At 60.9% G+C, this 27,458-nt stretch overlaps 1 protein-coding gene across 4 annotated transcripts in view; it reads right to left on the bottom strand.

The window, feature by feature from the left end:
- Nucleotides 1–25,815, bottom strand: part of AGAP1 (ArfGAP with GTPase domain, ankyrin repeat and PH domain 1) — a 390,584-nt gene extending 364,769 nt beyond the window's left edge. Inside the window, exon 1 of one of the 4 annotated variants that reach the window (XM_053655304.1) lies at nucleotides 25,042–25,815. In XM_053655304.1, the coding sequence (XP_053511279.1) occupies nucleotides 25,042–25,204 (163 nt within the window). In that variant the 5' untranslated portion in view covers nucleotides 25,205–25,815. The remainder of the gene's footprint in view (nucleotides 1–25,041) is intronic. The other 3 variants (XM_037161449.2, XM_037161448.2, XM_053655305.1) reach the window with 3 other exon arrangements.
- Between the last annotated feature and the right edge of the window lie 1,643 nt (nucleotides 25,816–27,458).

The raw sequence follows: 27,458 nt of genomic DNA, 5'->3' as shown, positions 1-27,458 counted from the left end.
TGGTGGGTTCGGGCCCCAGACAGGGCACATGCAGAGGGCAGCCCATCAGTGTGCCCCACAGCAGTGTAAAGAAACACTGATTAAGCAGCGTGGCCATGGTGCCAGGCCTTGCACTCAGAGCACGCCCGACTTGCCCCTTTCGACCCTCGCCACACGACTCAGAGGCAGTGGGCGGCGTCACGCCATTGGACAGACGGGGATGCAGACACAAGCCCACAGCCTGCTGAGGTCGCAACACTGTCGGTGGGGCATTCACGTCTGGCCACTCACTGCCACCTCCCTGTCTACACCCGTCCCTTCCCTGAGGACACCCAGGGCCGCCGGCTCTGCCATGGCACCAGCACACGCCATTTCTGCCCTGGGTGGCATCGCACACGCCTCGACACTGACTCACGGTGGGGAGGGGGCACTGCAGGCCGGGAGGGAGCGGCCCCAGGGTCCCACCCCAGCTGGGCCTCCTGTCAGGCACGGATAGGTCGGGCTTGTGGGAAACTGCGCCCTTCCCGAGATGCACTGGCAACCCCAACACAACACTTCCCAAGGGGCGGGGACGAGACCTGCACGGGAAAGAACGGCCTTCTTCCTGTGAGCCTGCCAGCAGCCTGCCAGCGGTGAGTGACCGAGTCAATGACACCTCCATTTCGACCTCTACACGGGCAGGACCCAGACGGCGATGAGCAGGGGCCGCCCGCCACACCGGCAGCAGTCCAGCCCACCAAAACCAGAGCTGGGGCCAAAACAAGCTCCCACCACCACGCCGCGGCAGCCACCGCCGCTGCAGCCACCACCACCGGACGACCCGGGAGGCAGAGGAGCGTGCGGGGCACTTCCAAGGGGATGCAGCCAAAAGGTCCAGACTGACGAAGCCCAACAGGACAGACACCCAGTCGGTTTCATTAATGACACTGTCACACGGGCGGCGAAGGCAGGCAGCGGAGGACCCGCGCCGTCCCAGAGACGCAGGGGACGCGTCGGCCAGGGTCCAAGACCACCATGCCTGGACCCTGCTTCAAAGAAGCTGGGGACCCAGAGGGATGCTCCGGCGACGCCCGGGAAGGTGAGCACAGCTGAGTTTCCGATACTAAGGCAGTGTCCCTTTTTTACGTGTGACGACAGCCACGGGTCACATTCTGTTGAAGTCCTCATCTTTGGGGGACACTGAAATAATCTGGGGTGTGGTGACGTGGTGACTTGCTTTAGCACCTGGGCAGGCGGTGGGGCGCCCAGAGGAGGTGGACTGGCCGGGGGCCGACACACACTGAGGCTGACTGATGGGTCCCTGCGAGGTCCCCACGTCGTCCTGGGCACTTCTGTGCATCGATCTGAGACAGAGGGGACCGGCAGAGAGAAACATCGAGCCACTGCCCGCCCCCCCCAGTGCAGGCACCGGCCGAGTGAGTCCGGCAGGCACCCTGACGTGAGGCCTCACCCACAGCCCTGGCGTAGCCCCGCGACACTCCAGCCCAGCGAGCCACCGCCGGGGCTCTGAATACTTCATGTTTGAATTTTTGCAAGTTTTGGAAAATAATCCCTCAAAAAGGTTGAGCTCAAATGGCTTCTTCCACCTTCCCTCAGCACACAAGCACACACGCACGTACACGAACACACAACTCTGCACTTTCTAAGCACGTCATTGGGCTTTCTCCCTGGGGGCGGAGACGCATGAGCTGTTTATCGCTAATGCAGAGTCTGAAGGTTCCACATCCACGCCCTGGAGTTGCTGCGAGGGTTGAACCAACTACTAAATGTAAGCTGATCAACATGGTTCGCATCACATAATCTGCAAGTTGCTGTCGTCAATAGGGCCAGCCCCACCGGCACTGGCTCTGACAAGCCTGCTGTCCGGTGTGGCACAGGGCCGCCTGGACGCCACCTCCCGTTGCGACGGCTGCGGACCAGGCCCAGGGGCAGGGGACCAACGGCTGCAGGGGCAGCACCCACTGAGGAAATGGCATCAGAGTCACCGGCCCGGTCCTACGAATTCCGGTCACTGGTGGCCACGCCACTGTCCCTCTGGTTGAAGACACAGAAAGGAATATTATTCTGAGGACTTCAAATGTGAAAAGTCATTCGCTTTTTCTCTTGGCTTGTGTGTGGGGGCTGGAGGTTGCCTGGCGATGGGTTAAAACAACAAAACCGGGTCTGCTCTCCCTCCCATGGGGGCTCCAGCCGAGAGGCACTCCCTGCGCCAACCGCGGGGCAGCTGACACAGGTGGACCCACCGCAGCCACCTGGACTTCTGTGTCAGGTGACAGGCGCTCCCAGCCAGTCCCAGGGAGCCAGTGGGGGAGGGGCACAACCACAGAAGGCCTGGCAGACACCGTTTGGGGGCATGGGACCCGGCTGGGAGCCAGTGCCGTGGGTCACCTTTAAAATGCTTTCTCGAACCCCTTTTTGCAGAGCCTTGGGGCTCACTGCCCACAGGGGAAGGGGGGCTCCAAGTTGTCAGACCATCCGAATGGGGTTTGGGGTCGGCGTAAGCAGCCAGGTGGTCTCTGCTTGGACTGAACACCAGGGCCCCAGGAAGACCGGACGGTGGTAAAGGGATGCGGCCAGAGGGGTCTTGAGGACAGGGGAGGAGGGGAACGAAGGGCGAGGGCGGTCGGGAGGGGGAGGACCGTCAGCCCACCGCTTTTCGGGACGTCCTTCCCGGGCTGAGTCCCAGGCACAGTGCGGCAGCAGCCCTATGACAACCAGGGAGGTGGCCAGGCTCCCTGCCAGCCGTCACCCCCCCTTCAATCAGGCCCCTCTTTTTTAATCAAATGCTGTTTATTTCATGATGTGTTTTGCTTTTTGAACATGTTACTTTGCTCCAAAGACACTTTTACACAGCAGTAGCCTCATTGTTACTCCTTTTTCCCAGTAGAAGTTTGTCCCTGCAGCCTAGATTAAGATAAACGTATAAAAATATAAATTATTGTGAGAAAAGTAGAATGAATATATCCAGTATAACAGACACTATGAAACAGATAAATGGATCATAAGAGTAAAGCATAATAAAACTAGAAAATAAAGAGTTCGGCTGCAGGTCAGAAACCGCAGCTCCACCTGCTTCAGAGGCCACTGGCTGGACCACCCACTCAGGTGCGCGGACAGAGCCCCCGGGGGGGCTAATGAGACTTCGTGATGCCGCGCCGCCAGCAAACCCTCAGAAATCACAGTGACGACATGGGGTGACGGGGGGGACGACACCACTGTGAACTGAGCTGTGTCCAGCCAAAATTTATCACTGAAGCCTCACCCCCCTCCCCCCGTGTAGCCAGGGGGGAGGGTCTTCACGGAGAGACCGGGTCCTAACCCAACAGGCCGGGCCCCACAGTGGGGATGTGGGGAGGAAGCTTTGCCCGCAGGCCCGGGAGACTGGCCTCAGGGAAAAACCAAACCCCACCCCTTGGCTGCAGACTCCCAGCCTCCCAGCAGTGAGGCGCCCCATCTCGGTATCTGCACCCCCAGGCCGCAGCGGTTCCCCAGGACCGCCCCCCAGGCAGGCACGGACACCAGGCCCTTCCCACACCCCCTGGTCTCACCCCGCAGAACCGAGGAAGCCTCTGCCTGCCACTGTCCGTCGACAGGGCCGGCGTGGTGACTTCACGGAGGGTGACTCCACGCCCCTGCAGTGACCCAGCGGTGGGTCCCACAGTGTGCTGGCGGCACCCTGTCACTGACCCTCGGAGAACAGGGACAATCTGAGGGACCCTGAGGGAGCAGAGGAAACATGCATCCACTCGGAAAACATCCCTCCGGGTGTCTCGGGTTGTGTCAGGTGTGACGGGAGCCAGATGCAGGGAGGCCAGCGGCAGGGCCGCAGCCAGGACCCTGCGCCAGCCGCGGGTGCCGGGTGCAGGGTGCCGACACCCACTTTCTTGGGGTGAGGCTGGGCGCTGAGGCTCAGGATTCAAACCACGCTCCCCCCACAAGGCACACAGTGCGGAAGCAGCGACACCAGACTCCATTCAAAGATGCCCCTTAAATGCCGCAATACATGCCCCTCCGTCAACACGCACAGGAGTAGAAGCAGGAAACGGCACGAGGAAGGTTCGGGTAACAGGGTCTGGGCACGAGTGGGGGTGGTCTCTTCCCAGGTGGGGGGCGCCGAGCAGAACACTCAGGGAGGTGACCCCGCCACAAGCACGGGGTCACCAGACGTGTGTGGAAACGGTGCCACGTGCACTGCGGGGTACAGGAACACAGGTGGCTGGCACGGGGAAGGCTGGGGGAGGAAGTGCGGGCAGGCGGACACCTGTCCATCGGGACCACCCAGTCTGTATGAGCAGCGGTGACATCATAGGGCAGGAGCAAGAACCCGTGGCCCAGCGCTGGTGGCCTGGCCATCTCCTGCCATCCACAGGACGTGTGTCCACCATGTCCACACACGGCCCGGCAGCTCGGCCCGGCACCTGCAGGCCCCAGAGTCGCCCAGCACTCAGCTCTGCCCCCACTCTTCACAGCAGGTCACTGCCACCAAGACCCACAAGGCAACGCTGTCCCCTGGCACTTCCCCAGGTCCCCACGGGCTTCATCTCTGTCCTTTCTATCTGCAAAGAGCAACCCAAGATGCCTGGAGCTGTGCATTTGCTTGCACATGTTAAAGAGCAGCACCTGTGTCGAAAGTCTCCCACCAACCGTGGCGCGCTCTCTTCAGTACTGCCGGGTGCCGGGTGCCACGGCAGCCTGCTTCCTGCAGGACCCCAGACATGGTGGCCTTGGGCAGGGGCTCGAAATCAAGTCTGTGACTCACGCTGAGCATCTGGTGCTCACAGGGCAGCCCGGGCCCTGTGGCCAGGCGGTTGAGGTTGGCACGGTTCCGCCCTGGCTTTCGGACATGGCTTCTCAACCAGCCTATAAGGACCTGCCCCTTTTCTCTCACGGCCATTCTGATGGGGCTGTCAATCAAAGTGACCAAGAGGTGGCCCAATCTGAGCCAGTGAGACACTCTCTGGAAAGAGGAAGCCCAAGGGGTGACCGAGGAGAGCCGTGCCTGCCCCCAGACCTCCCCAGCGGCCCGGTGCCTGGGCTGGCCTCCCCTGCCCAGAGTTGCCCAACGCCCTTCTGGTAAGTTCTGCGTCACCTGGTGTAACCAGGAATGGGATTCTGATGTGTCCAATTCAGCTGCGTCCCCAACTCAAAGGGCCAATTCTGACTGCTCCAAAGGCAAAGACTGCTTATATAGGGCAAAGGTCACGTAAATTCAGGAAGGATTTTTTTTTTTTTTTAGTGCTCTGAATTCTGGAGGCAAATCCCCGCAGGGCGGCCGTGGCCACCTCAACATCCAGACACACTGGCCCACTGACTGACCCCCACGGCCTGAGCCTCTTCTTCGGGGGTCCCAGAACGAGTACCACACACCAGCGTGTCCTCGCTGCAGCCCACACACCCACGGGGAGGGGGGGTAAATTCAAGGCCACGGCTCTGCCTTCCACTCTCACTGGGCCCAGAACCACAGCCCCCGAGCGCAGGAAGCCCTGCTGGCAGAGACAGGTGTTGTCATCCGGAGCCAGGTGACTGGCCTCCGGGGACAGTGACACTTGACCTGACAGCATAGGAATCTGTAGGGTTAAGAAAAGAGAGGCAGGACCAGACCCGCCAGAGCCCAGGTGGCCCCCGGGCACCGTCTGCTGTGGAGGTGCCCGCAGGGAGGGGCAACACCGGGCAGGCCCGTGCAAAGGGCCCAGGGTGCAGAGGAGGCAACTGCGCTCGTGTGTCTTTATTTACCCCGTGACTTGTTCTAAAACGGCGCAGGGGTGAGGCCAGGAATTTCGGCTTCATTCTGCAAGCCCTGGGGAGCCACTGCAGGCGTTGGAGCAGGGCAGGGCCTGGCCAGATTTGTCTGGGGATCTGTTCATGGGCCGGCCAACCCGCCCGGCGTCCCGGCGCATCTGAGCTCAGGTGTGTGGCCCTGCTGGCACGTACCGGGGCGAGATGCGCTCGTGCAGCCTGTGCCTGGTCACCCCGGGCAAATACAGGCGCATTACCCACGAGCCCCGAAGAGGCAGCGGACCTGAAGCCTCCCAGCAGAGCCCTCGGGGCCGTCCCACTGCACAGACCCGAGAAGCTACAAATCACCTTCCATCTGGAAGAGCGCAGCCGCTCCCACACGGGACAGACGTGGGGGCTGCTTCAGCTAAGAACGCCCACGAATGGTCCAGACTCAGGGACTGGACTTGACAGCAAAGGCACCCTGAGGCTTGCAGACCCCGTCAGGGGTGGGGCTACGCCCCTGCAGGCTCTGTGCCCACAGGAGGCTGTTCACTCACTGGCCCTCGTGTCCCAGACGTCGGGGAAACTCCCGAGGCAGGAGCCCAGCAGCGGTGGCGGTGGCACACCTGGGAGTCTGTCACTGGCCGTGTCGTGGGACCTCCTGACGCAGAGCCCTGCGGCAGCGCCTGGCAGCCCTCCTCACACACGGTCCAGGCGAGCCCAAGGCGGCTGAAGCTTCAGAGTCCCGTCTGGAGGCCTCCAGCCCTCAGGTCTGGCCCCCAGGTGAGCTGCCGGCCAGGGACAGGTCCTGGGAACAGGAAGAGCTTGCCCTGTGTGCGGGAAGGGCACACCTCGTCCACCGGCTGCGGTGACCAGAGCAGCCACGTAAACAGGAGCGGGTGGGGGTTCCAAGACACACTTTCAAACTTCACGATCTCCCACCTTTAAGACAGGCTGGTACCAAGAAAAAGCTAGTGCAGCCAGGTTGGAACTGGAAAAGTACAAACAGGCCCAATGAAACTGCGAACTAGGTTTCAAAAGGGACTGAACCAGCTGGTAAAGGACCTCAGCAGAGCCGGAGCACCCGACTCACCACAACACTGTCCCCAAGACCCTGGCCACCCAGCAGAGGGGCCAGCCGGCTGGGAACCCTGCACTCTCATTAACGGCACAGCACATTTTTCTGATACCACCCGAAGCACTTAACGGAGGAGTGTCTCCACTCAGGTATCTTAGCGTCCCGGGGAGGGAGGCAGGGGGCAGGCCCCTGGGCAGCACAGCGGCTGCCGAACCGTGGCCGACCCCACTGTGGCCAACTCCGTTGGAGATCTCTGTCCAGCATGCGCACCAGGCTCGCCCTAACAGGGAAAGTGAGACAGGACGGGGGAGGGGCCCGGTTCATTTTCTTATTCAAACCGCATCAACAAAACCAGCATTTCCCATCCTTGATATTTCCCCTCAAAGTAAGAAAACTGACACCCAACTCCCAACCCAGATAAAAGCCGGCTCCCAGCACTTTGCTGAGGCTGCTTCAGGGCAGGGTGTGACCACGGCGTGGCATGGACTCTCCCCTCGCACTGACCCCCATATTGTGAGCACTGTTTTGAGAAGGAGCAAAAATTACAGGGGGCTTTCTCCCTACCCCGCAAGGAAGCGGACTGCAGAGGGATCGCACCTGAAAGCGGTGTTCTCAAAAAGATCTGCACGGAGAAGTCTCCGGGACGTGGACTCTCGCCCAGGAACAGCCGGTGACTCCCTGAGCAGAGCCGAGGTCCCTCGTCACGGCAGCCTGCTGAGACTGCCCTGGGCACTGGGCAGGCGGTCAGTCACAGAGGGCTGCGTGCAACCTGCCTGCTGGACAAGTGGAGGAGGGGCAGGAGGAAGTCGCGTCTTGTTTGCTAGAAAATGTGCAGGAGGAGGAGCTGGCTGAGGCCCCCATGGACCCCGCTCCCCTACCCTGGCTCGGATTCGGGAACCGGGACGCAGAGGCATGCACACTTAGGATGGGGACCGCCCGGGGCCCACCTGGAAAAGAACCCGGGTGAGGGTAAAACGGGCCCCCATCCTCCCTAAGAATCACTGCTCTTGGCCAAACACTTGAATTTGCAAGCAGGGAAACTGAGGCCAGGGTCACGAAATGATGGGGGGGAGCCACGCCCGGACCCAGACCTCCGCCTGGGCCCCCGCTGAGGAGGCCATGCCAGACGTCTGCACTCCCCCAGACGGTGCTCGAGTTCAGTCACTTTACAAGAGCTGACAGGTCTGATTTTCACAGACGTGAACGTGGGGTCACATCCCCTCCCCCGTGGGCTCCTCGACCTCTTCCCCACTTGGCCTCTTGCCCGCATCGGCCAAACCTCTACAGCAGGGGAGTCAAACCCACTTTCACCAGGGGTTGCATCAGCCTTGCTGTTACCTTCAAAGGGCCAGATGTAATTTCAACTCCTTAACAGTTAAGGAGTAGTTCACATCTATAGTTAACATTTAGGCCCCTAATAATTTAAGGGCCTAAAATTACTTCGGCCCTTTGAAGGTAACCTCAAGGCTGCCGCGGCCCCCGGGGGAACTGAGTCTGACACCCCAGCTCCGCAGCCTCCGCCCCCACCCCCACCCCTCAGCACGAGGCACCTCGGAGCCCACGAGACACGGATGCCAAACCCTCTTTCTATAGGACAGTGCTGCTGCCCTGACTGGGTGGCTCAGTGGGTGGGGCATCGGCCCACAAAGCGGAAGGTCACCAGTTCAATTCCCAGGCAGGCCACAAGCCTGGGTTGCGGGTTCAGTCTCCAGTCAGGGCGAACGTGAGAGACAACCCATGGGTGTTTCTCACATCCGTGTTTCTGTCCCTCTCTTTTTCCCTCCTTTCCCCTCTCTAAAAGAATATAAAATCTTTAAAAAATAAAATAAAGGACAGGTGTTCTCCCCATTGTCTCCGCCAGCAGCCCGCTGACCTTGAACCCACAGCAGAGACTCTCACGCTGCCCAGCAGGAGTGTGAAGTCACACAGCTGCCAGCTGGGGGGAGGGGCTAGGGGGAGGGGCTGGGGGAGGGGCTGGGGGAGGGGCTGGCCCTTTCAGCGAGGCCCAGGCCCAGGAGGAGAGGAGGCCCGATCGAGAACTGTCAGTGGAGGTTTGCAGAGGCTTCACACAGAAGCCAAACGCTGTACACAGCTCCCTTAACACCCACCCACAGAACAAACAGTGGGAAGTCCACGGACGGACACAGGAAAGGACACGAAACGACCTGGGTGGATCCCCAAATCATCACACGGACTGAATGAAGCCAGATGAAGAAAGGATCCGTTCTGCATGACTCCACTTCTACTGGATTCGAGAAAATGCAAACGATCCGCAGTGACAGAGAGCAGATGGGCTGGGAAGCATCAGGGAGACGGACAAGTTCAGCGTCTGGGCTGTGGCTTCCCCGGTAGGCACACCTTTGCTAAGACTCCCCACATTGTAAGCTTTCAATACTCGTGCTTTCTCTTCTGCAATCAGTAACTCGGGTGAGTCGCAGGATGAACGGAAATGCATCACAATGGGCACTGCGGCTGTGAAACTCACCGGCACCTCTGACGGTGACCGTGGGCACCCGATCGCTGGTCACACGACCCTCACAGGTGAGTCCTGCCCACCAAGCAGGTGAGGATGGCTCAGGTGGGAGCGCTCAGGTAGCAGAGCCACGTACCTCGTGCCCCGCTCTGAGGCTGGGGGGGGGGGGGGGGGCACGGCCACGGCCTACAGTCCCAGTCCTTCCCAGCCCCCAGGCGGGAGCCCCAGAGCCCCTCGCAGACCAGGGCTGACTCCCTGCACAGGCGGGGAAGCCTGACGACCGGCCCTCACCTGGAAGGGGGTCCAGACCGCCACCCCCCACCTGTGTCATTGGAAGGGAAGCTGGCGACAGAGCACCGGGATCAGGGCACCTCCGTCCTGGCAAGGTCGAGGACAGGGCAGCCGTGGGTGGGTCACACCTCTCTCCCCATCCCCAGGGTCCGTCTGGAAAAGGGGCGGTGCCAGCTGACCCACCTGCCCGCAACCGCGATGGAAGGTAAGGGGGAGCTCGTGCAGGGCTCCCCAGGAGGAAAACGGGCGGAGCACCCTCTAGAGCAGCCTGGGCTGGGCTCCGCCCCTCGGCTGGGCTCCTTCCCTGGGCCCGGCCCCCTGGCCCTGCCTGGCCTCGGGCGCCTCACTGGGACTCCTGCGGCATCAGCCTCTCCTATTATTCTAGTTACAGCTCAGAGGACAAGTCACTTCAGGTGTCCGTGTTAAAAACTAACCGCTTGCTAACATCTCCGTGATGAAAACGCCACCTGACCCGAGCGGCCGAAATCCAAGTTCCAGCGACCAGCCTGGACTGAAGGGGCCGCAGGTTTTAGGAACCCGGTGAATTTTCAGAGGCATGCTGTTTGGAAATTCCCCCCACCCCCCGGCCGCATGAACCTGTCATCAGGGCAGGCGGCCCACCATTCTGTCCCCTCCTTGTGCCACCAAAACCGCCAGCCAGCGTCCCAGGGCCGTCACACCTCAGTGACGGAAGAAACCCAGCAGCTGCGATGTCCTTTCTGATCTCGGTGAGGAACGACCAGGGGGAATGTGAGGTTCGGACCTCACCCTGGAGTGTGCGGGGGCCGCAGACAACACAGCTGTCCCCAGCCCCCTGCGAACCTCGGGCTGGCCCGAGCCGTCTCCGTTCTGCTCCACTGAATCATAACAGTAACCGAGGGGCCTGTGTCAGGGCGTGCGGAGTGCGAGTCCTGCCTCAGCCACGTCCGGGGCTTGAGCAAGGCTGTCAACTCCAGCCCTCAGCTCCTGACGCGTGACGTGGGGGCTCCCCCTCCTCTGCCCTGCGGCGGTGACCAGGAGAAAATGGCACAAAGCACAGTAAGGCCTCCCCGGGGGGCCCCACAGCCGTACACACTCGATAAACAGGTGGCGCGATCATGACTTTATTAGTTGAGGAAAAGGGACTGAAGAGGGAGGGCGTTTATTCACAAAGGGCGGAACTCGATTTTCTGGAAGCCGGAGCAGGAGCAGCTGTCAGAGATGCCTCCAGGCGGTGGTGTCGTTTTCGGCCACCCAGCTGCTGGGGCAGAGCTGGGCCCGGTCCACGGCCCAGCCCGCTCCTGGGCCTGCAAACCCCCCCTGCACACACTGCCTCCGACTGGCCCCACCCCAGCTGGCCCCACGGCCTGCAGCATTTCTAAGGAGCTGTTCGAGTCTCCTCTTCCTAAAAAGGAATCCGTACACACAATCTGCAACACAGCCTCTGCAGGCAGGGGTGGGCCACGGCTCCTTAACCCGGGGGCCCGGAGCGCTCTCTGGGCCGGGCACCAGGGACCCGGCTACCTGGCCATCTCCGGCCACGTGACGGATCCCGGGCAGCTGCTTCCCCGGGACTCCTCAGGCGCAGAAGCTCCATGTGAGAAACGACCACACGTGATCGCAAAGTAATCCCCCAAGAAAGAGCAGGCAGCTCTGAGGAGGGATTCGGCCCCAAGAGTTGGCCCGTGTGACCAGCTGCCTGGGGCCTCGGAGGAGAGAAAGGATCGGCAAAGGCTGCTGCGGCCGCCGCGCACTCGGGAAAAGGCTGGAATCTCCCGAGATCCAAGTGCATGGAGAGGAGAGCGAGCCAACGGCCCCCACTGAGCTCCAGACGCGGGCGGCTGGAGTCGCCGCTGCCCAACATGCTGTCCCCTCAGCCCCCTGCCACCGCCCCACACCCTGCCATGTGTCCAGCTCTTGAGTCTTCCCGTCTCTGTGGAGAATAAAGGCGACACTACGGATCAGGGTCGAGAGAAGCAGGAGCAGGGGCTGGGCCCCCCTGAGTGGCTTCCCGTCTCGGCGGCCCCACTCGTGTGGACGCAGCGTGTGACGCCCCCAACCAAGTCTGCTCTCGGAGACGGCGCACTTTCTGACCAAGAGAGAAATCCTTGGTCAAAGACACCCGAGTTGCTACCTGAACGTCCTCCTTCACTGTCCACAAGGCCCCCAAAAGGCAACATTAAGTCGATGTGTTTAAACACTGGAACCCAAGCTTTACAAACCCTGTATCTGAATTTAACAGCAGTTATGTAACAAAACCAAGGAAACAGTAACCATGGAAAACGATCTTGCCAACACAAGTTTCCACGAAAGTTCGCTGCAGTCAACGCTGCATGGCACTTTCCTACCCAATCTGCAGGCGAGGCTTGTTGCACGAACCCTCGTGTGTCTGCAGCAGGTGGGAGAACCCCGCCCTCTGGCACTGGAAGGGACAAAGCCCAGATGGTCACGGTCCACGCGTGCCTCCATCCCCACCCAGGACTCGGCCCCCACCCCTGTTAACGAGCCCAGCCCAGGCTGCCGCTCCAGGACCACGGCGGAGCTGCCCGCACACTCCGGCCCCCTGTGGGGGTGGGGGCCCAGACACTCGGACACACCCACACCCACACCTGCATAATCATGAATGGCGTTGAGGCTCTAAGAGCTCGGAGGCGGGTTCTCTCTGTGGCAAGGAGGGAGGGGCAGGCGGGGAGGAGGGGGCCCTGGACAGGGAGTCCGGCTAGGCAGGCGGCTAGGCAGGCGGGTGCCCCTGGGAACTGGAATCGAAGATAATCCCGAAGGAGGGTTTTGGGTGCCTACGGCTGAATTCTCGGCTGAAAAGGACGGACAGGCTGTCTGAAAACCCCGCCCAACAGGACGAAGCGTGAGGGAGGCCGGCCGTTCCTCATCCAGCAGCCGGCTGGGAGGAAAGAAGCCCGTGTCGTCAGCAGAGCACAGGCCCAGGGGAGAAGTACACTCCATTTTGGGGAGGGTGCGGGAGAAAGGGGAGGGCACTCAGGGCCACCGACCCCTGAGAAGCTCAGCCCCCAGCTGCGCGTCAAGAGGGGACAACTGAAACACGCTCAGACACCAACTCTGCTCGCCCAGCAGCCTGTGTGGGCTTTGAAGAGACTGTGACAAAGTGGGAATTCACAGCCGGCTCCCACGGGACACTGTAGACTCACTGGCTCATCCCAACGGAAACCTGGGTGCAGTCGTGAGCCAGGGCGGCCCGAAGTCCGGGAGAAACCCTGGCATGTCCCACACAGGTCCTGTGACGGGACAGCAGCACAGAGCTGCGGCAAAGACGTCGAGAGATGATTCTGAGAATCTTCAGTCCGCCCCAGAAGGACTCAGGCCAGCGCCAGGCAGGAGGTGAGGCCTGGAGGAGGAGGCCGCAGGGACCCTGAGCCCACCAGAGGTCATTGAGCTCACGGCGGCACAAGCAACCGAGGAGACAGCCCCAGGGAGGCCCAGTCTGGGAAACGGGAGTTTGGGCCTGACTGGGCCCTACAATTAACACCGCAGAGATGAGAATCGCTCCCGGTCCAGCCTGCAGATGACGCCGATTTTGAAGGCTCCTCCCTGAAACGTCTGACTGATAGCTGAACCAGACTTCCTGGGTCTGCCCGAACACCTTCCAGCGGACCATCGGGCCCGCACGGGCTCCTCAATCACCCCCGCCGCATTTCCTACCTGCTTGTCACGGTGATAATGACACACCATCGCCCAGGTTACAGACAGTCCCAGGCCTGCTCTTCCTGGTCTCTGTCTGTCTGGGGACCGGGACGCTGCAGAGACATTGTTGTTTCTGCAGACTCTGCACCCACATCCCACGGGGCATGCAAATGCAAGGTTGTCCATGGACCACGTGGGTTACACGCACGCACAGGTTCCTGCCCATTATTGGACGTCACTCCACCAGGCGGAGTCCCCCGGAGTTTGCTGGTGACGGAACTAGAGTGAACCGAAGGGACACAGAGCCCTGGAGGGCTCTGGCCTCCCCTCCCCAACCACCCAGCCCCCGCCCCACCAGACCAGGTCAGTTCAGGGACCAAGGAGCACAGTGGGGCGGGGCCGGTTCACTCCAGAGACGGGAGGAACCTCGAGGTCAGAGGTGAACCGCATGGATTCCAGCCTCTGAAACTGGGGCCCGAAGGCACGCGTGCATTTCCCACCCGTTCTACAGCAAGTCACTCAGGCAAGCGCCTGTCTCAGACCCCCCAGGCCAGGATCCGAGGCCTGTCTGTCTCCCACCGGCCACAGAGAGCCACCAAGGCTGTGATGCTCCATGACATCACTCCGGGAGGCGGTCACAGGGCAACACGTGCCAGCAAGGGAACGCCTGGGCTCCACGTCACTGCTTCGGCTGCTCCTGCAACTGGAGGGCCGCCCCACCCCCTCCGCACACACACATTCGCCGTGGAACTCCCGGCCTCCTCCCTGCGCGCCCAAGTTTGAACGGCATCGAGATGGACACGACAGAAGCTGTGCCTACAAAGCGCGAGTTGAACCGGCTTCCCCTGCAGGACAAGACCCCGGGCACACGAGCCACACTGAATGAGCACCTTGCCCTCACCGCCCCTGGAATCTGACGCCACCGCGGACTGGCACTGTTTCCAGAAATCCTTTAGATTCCAACACAAAAGGGGCCGGCCCTGGAAAGCTCTGTGCTCTACACCAAGTGCTGGCTGGACTCTCTTCGGGGCGGATGCAGAACTTTAACAAGAAGACCAAGGCAACCAGCATGTCGGAGTTCACTCTTCTGAACACTCCTTCAACTCCTCTCCAAGTCTGGAAATTTTATCACAAAACGTCGAGAGAGTGAGAGATCCTCCTCGAGTTATAACCAAATTCTATCTCTTAGCAGCAGAACGTCTTGCTCACCAAGTCCCAGACCCTAGACTGGGGGACACCTCCTTCCCCGGGCGGGCCCAGGACGGGGGAGGCGGGGGAGGGGGGCCCAGGACACAGGTGGTGACGGCTTCCTCGAGAGAACAGATCACTCTGTGCATACCCCACTCAACACAAACACCCCAACGTGTCCCCGAGGAGCGGAGGAATGCGGTCAGCCCAGGAGACCGACACGCCACCTCTGACCTCCTGGCAGGCCCCCTGCAGACCGACAGACCTGAGCGCACCACCTCCACCTGCGTTTCATCAGAAGCAGGAGCTGGGATTCTGCCAGAAGCACAGCCCCCCTCGGAGTGTGGACCTCGGAGTGTGGACCTCTGAACCACTGTCAGGGAGGTGGCCCGTCTGTCCTCCAGTCCCCAGCAGCCTGCGTCCCGGTGAAGCCTCTCGGGCTCCAAGGAGAAGCACAGACCCTCTGCCCCCCAACCCCAAGTGGGGCACCCCTCTGAAAGCCCTGGTGGTGAGCTGGGGGGTGGTTCGTAAAGGGAGAGCATGTGGCAGGGGGACCCCAGATGCAGACTGAGGGCAAAAGAGATACAGACGGTTGTTCTCCTTCCCAGCACAACAGGATGACCAGCGAGGCGAGTATAGACTGAGATGCCTGGGAAAAATGGACTCATGTTTGTGAAAACCGGAAATGAACTTCTTTGTGTGAAGGCAGGCGTTTCTTCGGGCAGAGGGGAGAGTTTTCCAAGGCCTCCGTTGAGGCAGGATGATGTGGCAGCTGTCAGTGACCCCCAGTGTCATCGGCCTCCCATCTTCTCAGGCTCGCACAGGGCTTCCCCCCGGAGCCCCTGGGTCCTTCCACGGCAGAGCCTCCACCCGCCCAGCCCCCCACAGCTGGCCCTGCACAGCCCGGGCCTGCTCACCTCTGCACCACAGACCCCAGCTCCACCAGCCCATGGACTAAACCTGCTGAGTGAGAAATACACGCCCCTCCAGACAGACACACAGTTATAGATTCAGAGACAGACACACAGACCGATGGATACATTGTTCTGGAAGAGGCACAGTTAGCCAGGAGACTACCCGGCTGGACAAGCAGGACCTCAGGGGCCACCGCAGCCCAGGGTCTGTAAGCAGAGGCTCAGTCATATAAGCCCCCCACCCCACTCACCCGGCCCCGTGGACTAACTCGGTTCCTCATGATGCACACTGGTCACAGTCCTGAGAGATGACTGCCTTAGACACCCACTGACGAATCGGCAGAGGAAAGGCTGCAATCCATTCCCGACGCCTGCCTCTCAGCGGGGTGACAGAGGGGGAGACTTCTGAACCTGCACATCCAAGCCCATCCCGCGGACAAGGCCCCACCTCCACGAATCCCAGGTCTCCGCCCTGTGTGGCCGAGCACCTCTCTCCCACCCAAACCCGAGGATGAAATACCCCCTCAGGTGCTCCCCGTGCCTGTGCTCCCGGGACCAAAGCTTGGCCCCACCCCTGCTGCTGCATCCTGAGACGCACAGGCAACCCCGGGCCTGCACCTCGGTGCACACCTTTCGGGGCTCACCTCTGGTCCCCCGCTCCCCTGCCCACGCCCCCGCCTTCTCTCACGGAGGCTCTGGTGCGGACCCACCCTGCCACTCCGCACGGCCACATCCCCACAGCCACCACCACCACCTTCCTGCCCTGGAGGGGCAGCCACTGAGCTTCACCGGGCCCCCTCCCCGAACGGAAACCCACACTCAGAGGTGGGAGCAGCCCAGCCTGCTCCCGGGGCCCACGGGGCTCTCCCCCATCGTCTGCCCGCCCCTCCCCAGTTCTCCTCGGACTGAACAGAGACAGTCTGGACGCTCCCCTGCTGTTACCTGGAAAGCCCTCTGCTGCCTGACTCCTACCCAGTCCCCACCCGGGCCCTTCCATCCGGCCCCTCCCTGTCCCACCCTGCCTGGTTATCTGTATTGCTGTGGCCTCCTGGGCCCCATGTGAAGGGCGCGGGTCCCCCACATCTGTCTCTCCCCCCAGATTCAAATGCTGCGCTTTGCCCAAGGCAGTGCATGATAACATCTTGCCTATTGATTCTCACATTAGCCACTTCCCATACTAAACAAAGTGAAGATAAACACCGCCTTCCCACCCCATCCCTCAAAATAAACATTTGCGTTTGTAAAGCAACCGGAGAAGTTCACACAGGCACACACCCCTGGATCTGTGTGGGTCTGTATTGGACTCCACTAGACTCCCAGTAGGGCCTGGAGGTGGGCGTGGCCTCTGTGGAGGGGCGTGGCAGCCCGCAGGACAAGCAGAATGAACAAAGAAAATAGCCCCTTGAGAGCAGCAGAGTTAGCCACACTCAGCTTTTCTTTTTTTCTTTTGTGTCTTCCCATAATTGCTATAAACAAACAGAAACCGAACAGTGCTAATATGTAACTATTTAAGACCACAGAACAGTTTAGGCCAAAAGTAGCAAATGACTTTCCTTTCAAATACCAAGAGAGACCCAAAGGTGACCTGACACCCAGGACACTGTAGTGAGAGGGGCTGGGGAGGTCTGGGCTCGGCCAGCAGGAGGACCCCAAGTGACAGGGAGGTCAGCAGGGAGCCCCGGGAAGGAGCGGGGCCGGTCCTGTCCCAGCGGAACGGTACCATCCACATTCAGGACGGAAGAGCTTCCTGGTGACCGAGTTCATTCTCCCAGCTCCACTTACAGAGCTGCACTTACTCAACTAACAAGGAAGCAGCAGTCTGCAGGCAACCCTAAATTTAAGGACCCTAACATCCAAGACAGTGCTGGAAACATATTGGCCATGGAACTACTTGTTTATTAATAATAATAAACAAGGTCAATCCAAGGACGGAGGCAGACGCTCCACCACCAGCCCGAGAGCTGGGAACCGGACCTTGGACAGCAAGGAGGGGCCAGCCTCTGCAGCCTGGGGCCACCCGCCGGACGGTGTGCTTTCAGCCTCAGGGAGAAGGTGAGAGGCCCGGTGCTGGGCTCCCAGCAGGTGCCCGATGGGATGGAGGCACATGGGCACCTACAGGCACGTGCGTGCTTTTCGCAGCAGCCCCAATGGGAAGCCGCCCAAATACCCATCAACAGGACACACGGATGAGCCAGGGCAGCGAACCGTCTCTAACAGCAAGCAGTAACTGGGCCTCGCCGGCCGGCCACCTCCTGCATCTCACCCTGGATTCTGGTTATGCACAGTGGCCAGGTGGAGGTAACCCCCTCTCCTTCTGTAAACAACGGGAAGACTACTGTGGTCTCAAGTCCTGCCGGCCCCGAACGCTGAATGGGAAGACATGGGAAGACATGGGAAATCAGAGAGCCAGGCTCGGCTGTCGGGGCTGCGATGGAAACAATGCTCTTGGTTGTTTGTGTCTGAAACAAACCTCGCCAGCCTGTGCCACCGGGAGCGGCGGCAGGACAGGAGGCGGCTGAATCGCTGCCCCTGGCAGCACCCCCGATCTCTGAAAACAACGAAAGCGGACGGACAGACTCCCGGAAGTGCCCTGCCTGGAAAACATGCACATTTTCCCCTCGTGGAAAAGGACGGCTGGAAACACAAACAGAACGTCAGGGCCATCAGCTCTCCCCAAGTCCATGTCCACCACACTGCAAAGGCCAGTGAGTCGCCTGCAACACCCAATCCCACCGATGGCCACCACACAGACACCATGTAAGAAGTAAAAATTTCAGAAAACACAGGCAGGTCTTGGTGTGGGCATTCAACAGGGAAAACCAATTCTAACTCCCTCAGCGTCCGCAATGCAGTCAGTGGGTCTGCAGCAACCAGAGCTCAGTGCACGGAGACTCAGTCCACCTCCCGAAGACACGTCCCCCTTCAGGGGCTCAGCAGGGGGCACGGTGACGGGAGCCTCGTGTCCTATGCTGGAAATCAACAGCCTCTTCAGTGTTGACATTTCTAAGACCAAACATAAATGGTTTGAACATGACCAGGAATTCTTTGGAATTCTTCTTCCAGAACCGTGAAAAGTGTTTCCCACCCTTAAAAAAAAAAAGGCAGCTCCCAACACGATGCTAACGACACCCTGGCGGCACGAGCAGCTTTGAAGGCGAGACAGTTGCTTGTGTAGAAACACTGCAAAGAACGCTCCGACACTGCAGCCCGAAAAAGACAATCGCCGTCAAACTGCGGGAGAAGTGTGAAATGTGCAAATGAGCCCCTGTTCAAACAAAAACACCAATCTGTTCCCAAGCACGCGGGTAGGGCGGCACCTGTCCCAGGCCCGTGGCGAGCCCCGACTGCCAGCAGAAGCAACAGTATCAGAGCAATGACGGCCCCCTCTCGGGCCCTGGTCCCCACCCTGGGGCCTATATTTACTCTGCTCCTCATGGAACAATCTCCCTACCTCGAACCCAGACGAGCTATTTGGCTGGTTACTCAAAGGGCCCATGAACAACCTCTTCTTGGTGGGGTGGTGTTTGCCCTCCTTCCCTCCCCAGCCTCCAGACGCTACTGAATACCCCTTCCAGCCCTGGTCAGTTGCAAGTGAGGACCACAGGGAGGTGGGCGGACGGGACCTATCCTGGCCGTGCCCAGGATGGGTCAGTGGTGTGTCTCGGGGAAGCCACCCCACACACGGCCCTGTGTGCAGGCTCCCACACCATAAACCAGACCCCGCAAACCCCGAGGCCCCTCGGAGCGCCCAGAAGGCCGGGCCCACAGCAGCGCACAAAGCCGAGCACTCACACCCCACACGAAAATAACAGATGCTACAGAGATTAGGGACGGACATCTGTAGACTGCATTTCACTTCTCAGAGAAAGGTACTTAACAAAGGGAAGGAATTATGTAGCTAAGCACCGGATCAGAACCTCGAACGCTGGATTTTAAAAATAACCCAGCCTGATCTGCTTTGCCAAACTCAATCACTTCAGCAAGACTCACAGGATAGGGTGTGTTGCTGGGCAGGGGGCAAGGCTTGGGGGCACGAGTGTGTCTGGAAGTTAAGAAACAGAAGACCAAGTCAGCAGTTAAAAGCCAGAGTCAGACTGATGAAACTATAAAGCCCTGTGGGCACACAGAGGGGAAAAGGGTACAAAATAAGAGATTTTAGTCTTAACGAAATAAAAACCCGGTTTGGACAGAACACAGAGGGGGCAAGGCGGGGCCACGGGTCTGTTCCGCAGGTCCCTGCAGCTGGGGCGGCCGATTCTCCCTCAGACTCACCCCTTCAGCCACCCACCCCCACCCCTGGTCCCCTTGGTGATGCGAATAACGCGGAGCTCCCCCTTTTCACAGAAATGCTCTTATCGCTCCGAAAGGGCGGTGGCTGTGGCCTGGGAAGAAGCCCGCGCTAAAACTCAGCAGTCCCCAGAGATGAGACGCAGACCCACAGACCAGGACCGAGGAGGAAATGGGACACTGGATGGTCCCACCTCCCCACAAGGCAGCCTCGGCAGGTCCGCGCCCCACGTGACCACTTCCCTCACAGGCCAGAAGCAGAGTGAGCCTGAACTTGAACCCGTTGGGACCTGGGTTTAAATCCTTCTTTCACTGCAATCCTAAGCAACCCCTGGGGCTGGGGGCGCTCACCTGTCACCTGCAGGGAGCGTGAGGGGAAAGAGCCTGGGAGTGCCGGCCCAGAGGAGCTGCCCAGTTCTGGGGCTCCTGCCTCTCCCATCCGTGCTCCCCAGATGTGTCCCTGGGCCAGCCTGCCACACCAGAAACTCGGGGGTTGCGCTCACCTTTGAGAGCCACAGCTCTCCATGGTACGTGGAGGACACCACGGTATGTCAGCCACCTGGTCTGTCCCTCACTTGTCCCTGGGGGGCGAGGCCAGTCCTGTGTCTCCGACCCACTGACACCAACACAAAGGGACACAACCGTGGACACGAGCTGCCAGGATTCAGCAAGCAGGCCCCTCCTCTCCTTGACGTGCGCCAAGGAAATCCGGTTTCCACCCAAGATGACCCGCCAGCCCCAAGGGTGCACGGCCCGCACACCGGCACTCGGTGGCCTCTAACGGTGCCCTCCCTCGGGCCAGAGGACAAGCACCACTGACACAAAGGAGAAGAAGGACCCGGATGCCCGAGAAAAACAGACCCCCGCGGCAGGTCCACCCACCGGGGGCCAGGCAGGACGCAGGGACGGAGCCACCGAGGAGACAGAACGGGACCTGGCTGGCAGGTTTCTGCCCTCAGGCGGCTCCCAGCCCTTCCAGCTGCAGACGGGTCAGGACCTGAGTCAATGGGAGCTGAGGGCACCGAGCTGCCAGCCCCATTGTGACAGGGACAGGCGGGAAGAGACTGGACAAGGGGAACAGACACCTGGACGGGAAAGGGCCGGTCACTGTCGGTAGGACAGGAAGTTTAACCTGGAAGCGACAAATACACAAGTGAGAACTGTTTTTAAGGGGGAAACAGAGACATTTACATCAACAATGAAAAGGCCCCAAACCTGCAACGTTCGATTAAACGTGAACTCTCACAAACACCGTCGACAGTGGCTAAGAACAGTTTCGCTCATCCAAGGCAGGGAGAAGAGACCTGTTCCCGAACTCGCCCGCCCACAGCGAACACACCAAGTACGTCTCCAGGGGAGAACAAACTCGTACTGCGCGGCAGGCAGCTTGACAGAAAACATGGCAGCGTCGGTGTCTGCAGCACTGTCTCAGACCAACCCCTCTCGGGGGGAGGGACCGCAGGACACAGGGCCAGATGGGCGTGCACGCAGAGCTGGTGGGGCTGTGAGTGACCGGGAGCTCCACTGCACGCTCAGTCGGAGCTCAAGGGCCAGCGCTGAGGTCAGGTCAGCCCGGCCCGCCTCCTGGGTCAGCCTGCTTCTATGTCACAAAACTGCCACAGGATGAAAGGGCATCATGCAGGTAAAGCACTGAGCACAGATGCTGAACAAAGGAGCTGTATCACTGGATTAAGGGGCCTCCAGCCCTGTCTTCCCAGGTCCCCCAAAAGCAGGGCCCAGCCCTGGAACCCCCTGTGACAGTGTCCTCACCAGGGGTGCCAGGCAGAGCTCTCCCGCCAAGGACGAGGCCATCGAGACCTCTCCAGTGCCCTCAGAGGAGCCGCTCCGAAGCACAGGCGGCCGGGGGAAGGCTCGGTCCCCGCTGATCTGCGCCCGGAAGGCTGGCTGGGGGCCCAGGTTCGGCCTGGCTGAGCGAACTGTCTGCGTTATCGCTGGCCTCTGCCTCTGGGAAGCTGAACGAGAACCTGCAATCGCTAATAGAGACTTTATCCCTAGAAGAAGAATGAGCTTTACTTAACAAGGAAGGCAGTTGACTCACTTGCCTCAATCCCATCAACCCAAACGGGCTTTAAAAGAGGAACAGGAGGGGAAAACGCAGCCCAGTAGTTCACGCCCGGGGCGGGCCACTCCCAGGCTCTTTTCTGGGCACAGGGAATACGCAGGCTTGGGGGCCACATTTCTCAGCATTGCCACACCCCGTGGGACGTGCCAGAAATCCAATCAGGCAAATCTGAAAACCATCGGCAATGTTCCCTCCAATTCCAGAGTCTGGGGGAGTGTAGGGAACAGGAGAACAAATCTCTTAAAGTCTGAAATAAAGACATTTAAAAAAAAAAACCCACTTAGGTGGGGCAGGGGACAAGGAAATGTTTTAAAACCAGACTGAGAACAAAATCCCATCCCCCCACGCCTGCACACAGGATTGAGGACCAGTGCTTCCTTGGGAATCTCCGTGAGCTCCTTCACCTACAATACACACATATGCGGTCCAGTCCATCTTAGCAGAGCTTCCCCGGTCCGCACCCACGCGGCACCCCGTGAAACGAGCAGCGGCCGAAAGATTATTCCCTCTGACAAGGCTGCCCCTTGCTCCGGCAGCTGCCAGCGCACAGGGAAACTTTACGGAGACATGCACAGCCAACACCAGAGCGGCACGCTGGCAGGGGAAGCCACGCTGGGGACTTTTCCCAACACTGTGAGGGGCACACGCGATGTGGGTCCCGAAACTCCACGGACGACTCCAACGTCGTGTTCTGTGCCCGTGGAGGCAGGGAAAGCCTGGCCGGACAGCCACCAAAACGCACGGTTTTCTCTGTTTGGTGGGACAACGTATTTTTAAACTATTTGCTAGGACGGGTGTACGCTTTCCTGATTGAAAATGGTAGGCTGTTATGTTGTCACGGAAAAAGATTCACATTTTGCTCCTGCTGTGTCTTGACCTGCGAGGTTCACAGGTGGGGGCCAATCCGCACCTGAGTCTCGGAGTCACCTTGTCACTCCCTGGGCCCACCCGCCGGGTCGCTCAGCAAGCGGGCTGTGCCCCTCCAAAGGCACAGCAGCCGGTGGCCTCGATGCTTCACAGAGAACCGCTTCAGCACTGCTCTCCTCTCGCACAAGAAAAAATGCTGTCCTGCCACCTGTGAGCAGCCCTCTCAATTTCCAAAACTTTGAGGACAGGGACATAAATCACGACCGAATCATACAGCAGGGCGGGAGAGTGCTTCACCATGACAGATGGAGTCCTCACTGCTCAGCCAGGGCAGGGCCAGGCGCCTGGAGAGGCTGCGGACCTGGGCTCTCCATCCCGATGACCACACTCTGGATGACCTCAGTCAAATGCTCAGGAGGTCATGATCCGTCCCAGAACCTGCACCTTCTACAAACTGAGGACACAGAGTGGGCCTACACTCCCTCGGGAAACCCCAAGATCACAAATGCAAGAGAACTTCTGCTGAAGTTCTATGCCAATGAAAGGTGCTATCCTGGTCAATAATAATGCACAGAACCGAAGCGTGTTTGAATGATTCTTAAGCCTCATTAAATTAACAACATCCCTGACACAACACAGACATTCCTTTTCCTAACGGAAAAATAATAACACCGCCAGAGCCAGGAGCAGGCTTCGAGCACCAAGTCTGACTCTCACTAAGAATGACAAAGGCTCACCCAAGCAGGGGACTGAAGTCTCACATCACAAGCGCAGACATCAAGCTGCCAAAACCATCATCCAGAAACCACCGGGCATTCAAAAAAAAAGGAAACCACATCCTCTTTCTAGAAAGTGCAACCAGCTTGCTGGGTGTGCTCAGGACCTGGGACCCAGCACCCAGCGCTGGGCTTCCAGAGTGGAAATGCCAACCAGGCGTCATGAGTCACACTCAGCTGCAGGCGGTCTGCCCCCAGCCTCGGGGGCTCCCAGCCAAGTGCATTCAGTAGGCACATGGCACCCACTTTCAAAGTGTTTCATCAGACTCCCGTGGATGCTGCAGAGAAACAAGTGACACAGGCAGTGCCCCCCTCACAGAGCTCGGCCTCCAGAGGAACACTCCTGCCCCGCCCCCAAGACCCTCCGCACGCCATGCTGGGCCACAGCCTCCCTGCAGCCCCCACTGCTTGAGGAGTCTGGAAGCATCTTGAATTGCCAGGAGGGTGGCCAGGTGTGCTGAGAGCCGGGCCCCACAGAAGACTGGAGCACTGCTCCAGATGCTCCGGGGGAAGTAGTCCGGCCCCTGTGGATACGGCCGGCCAATCGGCAGCCTGGCCTGGCCTCTGTTCAAGTCCACAGGCTGCCAAGAGGATCAGCACCACAACATTCACCTTCCCCGCCTAAGTGGCCAAGCGTCCACCAAGGCGCTCTGGGGTGAGCAGTGCAGGCTGGGTGGCGCCTAAGCAAAGCCCTCCCGGGGCCAAGGCCCCAGGTGACAGCCTGCAGCCAGGCTTCGGACACACTCCTACCAGGCCTCCCTCAACAGTGTCCCTGCTGGCCTTTCGCTGGAACAGTCCTGTATTGCGGACAACCTGCCCTGCAAGCCATTCACCATCCCTGGCCAAAGGGGCCAGGAGGGGAAGACCCCGTGTCCCCCATCCCCGCCCCACTGGCCTCCCATGCAGGACGGCGTGGGTAAGTAAGGCAAGGAGACATCCAGACACTGGGCAGCAGCAAGACAAGAGCCACCAGTGACCCAGAGAGAACACAAGCACGGAGAGGCAGGCTCCTCTTCACCTTTCTGCAGGGGGGGGGGGGGGGGGGGGTCACAGTCTCGCCTGATGTGCAGGAAGGGTGGCCGGCTTCCAGGAATTCGAGACCCTCAGGCTGAGGGGCCCCACCCCCTCCTGGTAGGGCTCTCCTAATTTGGCCCAGGACTTGGGTAGAACACACTCTATGGAGACTAGCCCTCACGCAAGGGAAGACACGCGGTGCTGTCGGCCTGCAGCAGGAGAGACTGGGGCAGAGGGCACAGCTCCCCGTCTCCACCGTGGAGACCCGAAGCAGGGCGGCCCTGTAGGCCCTCCTCAACGTGCCGGCCAGAGCCTCACCCCTAAAAGCAGCACTTCTCAAAACAGTCTCCAACGTCGCCCAGCAAGATGCTGAGGTGACCTGGGAAGCTGTCACGGTGCGGGAACGCCAGCTCCTCCAGCTACCCCCAGGCATCGGCTGGGCCGGCTCACTCTGGCCACCCAAGACACGACCGCGCGGGCCACTTTCTCACGGGAGAGACTACTACCCATCTTCCAGGCGGGGCCCGAGGCGCGCTCCAGCGGCCCACGGCCGCCCCCTGACTCTCGCCTGGCCTTGCAGAGTAAGAAGCCCCACAGTGCTCACTCGGCCGGACAGCCGCGCGCCACGGCCCGGTGCGTGTGTACACACGCGCACCCACGAGCGCGCGCGCCCCGCCGCACCACGGGCGCCCGCTCCCCCGCGCTTCCCAGAAACCCGGCGACGGCCCGGTCCTCACCTTCGATGGCGATGACGTGCTCCCGAATCTGATTCTGCAGCACCGGCTCGTCCACGCGCTCCAGCAGCTCGTAGATGGAGTAGATGTTGGGATGGACCGACTCGAAGCGCTGGATCTCGGCCCGGATGGCAGCCGAGTTGGCCAGCTGCTGCTGGTAGTTCATGGTGCAGACGCCGCGCCCGGAGCCGCGCGCCCCTCGCCGCCGCCGCCCCGCGCCCCGGGGCCCGCGGGCCGCTGAGCCCGGGGCGCCGCAGCCCCCGGGGAGCTGGGCCCGCCGGGGGCGGGCGGACCAAGCGCGAGAAGAAAGGAGCGAGCGGAGCAGGCGCGGGGCCGGCCCGCGGACTCAGTTCATGGCCGGGACGCGCGGCCGGCGAGCGAGGGGGCCCCGGCGCCCCGGGTCAGCGGGCCCCCATGGAGCGCGCCGCGGCGGGCGCGGCCGGCCCCTGAGGAGGCTCGCTCGGGCGCCTTCCTGCGCCGCAGCCGCTTCCACCCCTAGGCGCTGCCCCTCCGAGCAGCCATTAAAGCCCAGGCAGCCGCCGCGCTCCCAGCGCCGGGGCCGAGTGCCGGCCCCCGGGCAGTGGCCGCGCCGCTCCGGGCGCCCGGCCGCGGCGTGGGTCCGCGCGCTGCGTGCTGTACCGTCCGGTGCGTCGAGGCCGCCGCGCGCCGCCCGCTGAGCCGGTATCGAGCCGCAGGCGCCGTGCTAGCCGCGGAGCCCGCTCCAGTGCCGCCCGCCGCCTGCCCGGCCGGCCCCCTCCCTGGCACGCAGGGCTCGGGCCCACGTCGGCCCCGCCTCCGCCCCGCCCGCGCGCCCGCCGCCCTCCGGCCGCCGCCGCTGCCGCTGCCGCCGCGGCCGCTGCGTCCTCCGCGGCGCTTCCCAGCGCGCCGGATCCTGGGGAATCGCGCCAGGCCCCGCCTCGCGCCGGCCCCGGGCTTCCTGGGACTTGTAGTCCGCGCCGCGTCTGCCCCCAGTGGGGGACCTTCCTGCCCGCCGACCGCCGGCGCGGACAGGCGCGGCTCCTTCCCGAACCCACGGTGCGGGCGCACGCGCCACGGGACCCGGAGGCACTGCGCGACCCCGCCCGCCGCGTTTTTGCGTTTCCGAGGAGCTGGCGCGACGGGGCTTCGCGACTCGCCAGTGCACGCCGAGGGCAGTTCGCCGCCCACTCCCGTCTTTTAACCTGCTGTCTGCTTTTCGGAAAGGGACCTGAGTGTTCCCTCGGAGCCGTGGGCGTTCACACTCCGTGAGTGAACTCAAGTTCAGACAAGGCTCCGAGCTAGGTGCTATGAAATATCACGGATATTACCTAGGCAGCGCTTTTCTTTAAAAAAAAAAAAAAAATAGAGATACAGATACGAAGCCGCAGCCTCCACAGCGTGGGCGTGGGCTCCGCGTGGGTCCCCAGCCCCGTGCCTGTCGGTCGGCCCCTACCGCAATCCCGGCGCGGCTCAGCCCTCAGGGAGCTCGTCTAGACTGGCCGAGGCTTCGCCGGTCCTCGCGCAGCCTGCGAGACTGGCTTGCGCACGCGGGTACGCAGCCGTTGAGTCAGCGTCTGGGCTCACAACTCCCCGAAGGTGCCGAACGGCTGTAGCATGCTGGACTTCCTGCCCTCCTCCCCGCTCCCAAGTCCCAGCAGGCCACGTTCATGTCTCCTCCTCCCGCTTTACACGGACCCTAAGCAACTGCAACGATTGAAATGCCCGTGGCTGGCCTCGTTTTCCTGAACCCAGCCGCACTCACGGATGACTCGCCTCTTTGAAGCCCGGCCTTGGCTGCCGAGGTGCCTTGTTCTCCAGGCTTTCCTACCACCCTCCCGCTTCTGGGCCCTTCTGTGATTCCTTCTCACTTCCCTAACCTCCACTCGTGGAAAGCCCCAGGTGGCTCACCCCTGGACCTCTTCTCCTTTCTACAGCATCTGTGGGGAACTCTGCTTTTGGCTTTGACTCTCCTGTACGGGTTGTGCACTTCAAATTGACATCTCCAACCCAGTCCTCACCCTGGAATAACAAATTCATACTCAACTGCCTCCTTGCCATCTCTTGGATACCCCAAGTCATTTAAATACATCAAGGCTCCAAGCGCCTTCCCGCACACCTGCCAAGATTCTCTTGGCCACCAGGCTGTGAGGGGCCCAAGCCACACAGACAGGCTGCGGGGGAGTAAAAGATCCTCTAGCTCCTGAGTTCGAGTCTTTTGGCTGAAGCTCCAGATGGTCAGTAGGGACGACCAGCCCGTGTGTGCCTTGTCTGAATGCCTGATTCATGGAAACTCTGAGCTGCGATAAATAATTGCCGTTTTAAGCCACTTTAGACTAATTGGTTCTCCCAGATGTGGGGCCCCTTGAGAGAGAGACTCTAGTCCCCACATCGGTTCTGCCCTTTATCTCCAGGCAGCCTTATCTGATGGCCACAACTCATCT

This window comes from Artibeus jamaicensis, unplaced genomic scaffold, assembly GCF_021234435.1.
Source record: "Artibeus jamaicensis isolate MK-2021 breed Jamaican fruit bat unplaced genomic scaffold, CSHL_Jam_final contig_944, whole genome shotgun sequence".
Classification (NCBI taxonomy): Eukaryota; Metazoa; Chordata; class Mammalia; order Chiroptera; family Phyllostomidae; genus Artibeus; species Artibeus jamaicensis.
Note: the sequence above shows the minus strand (reverse complement) of the source record. Positions and strands in the feature narration are given on the sequence as shown.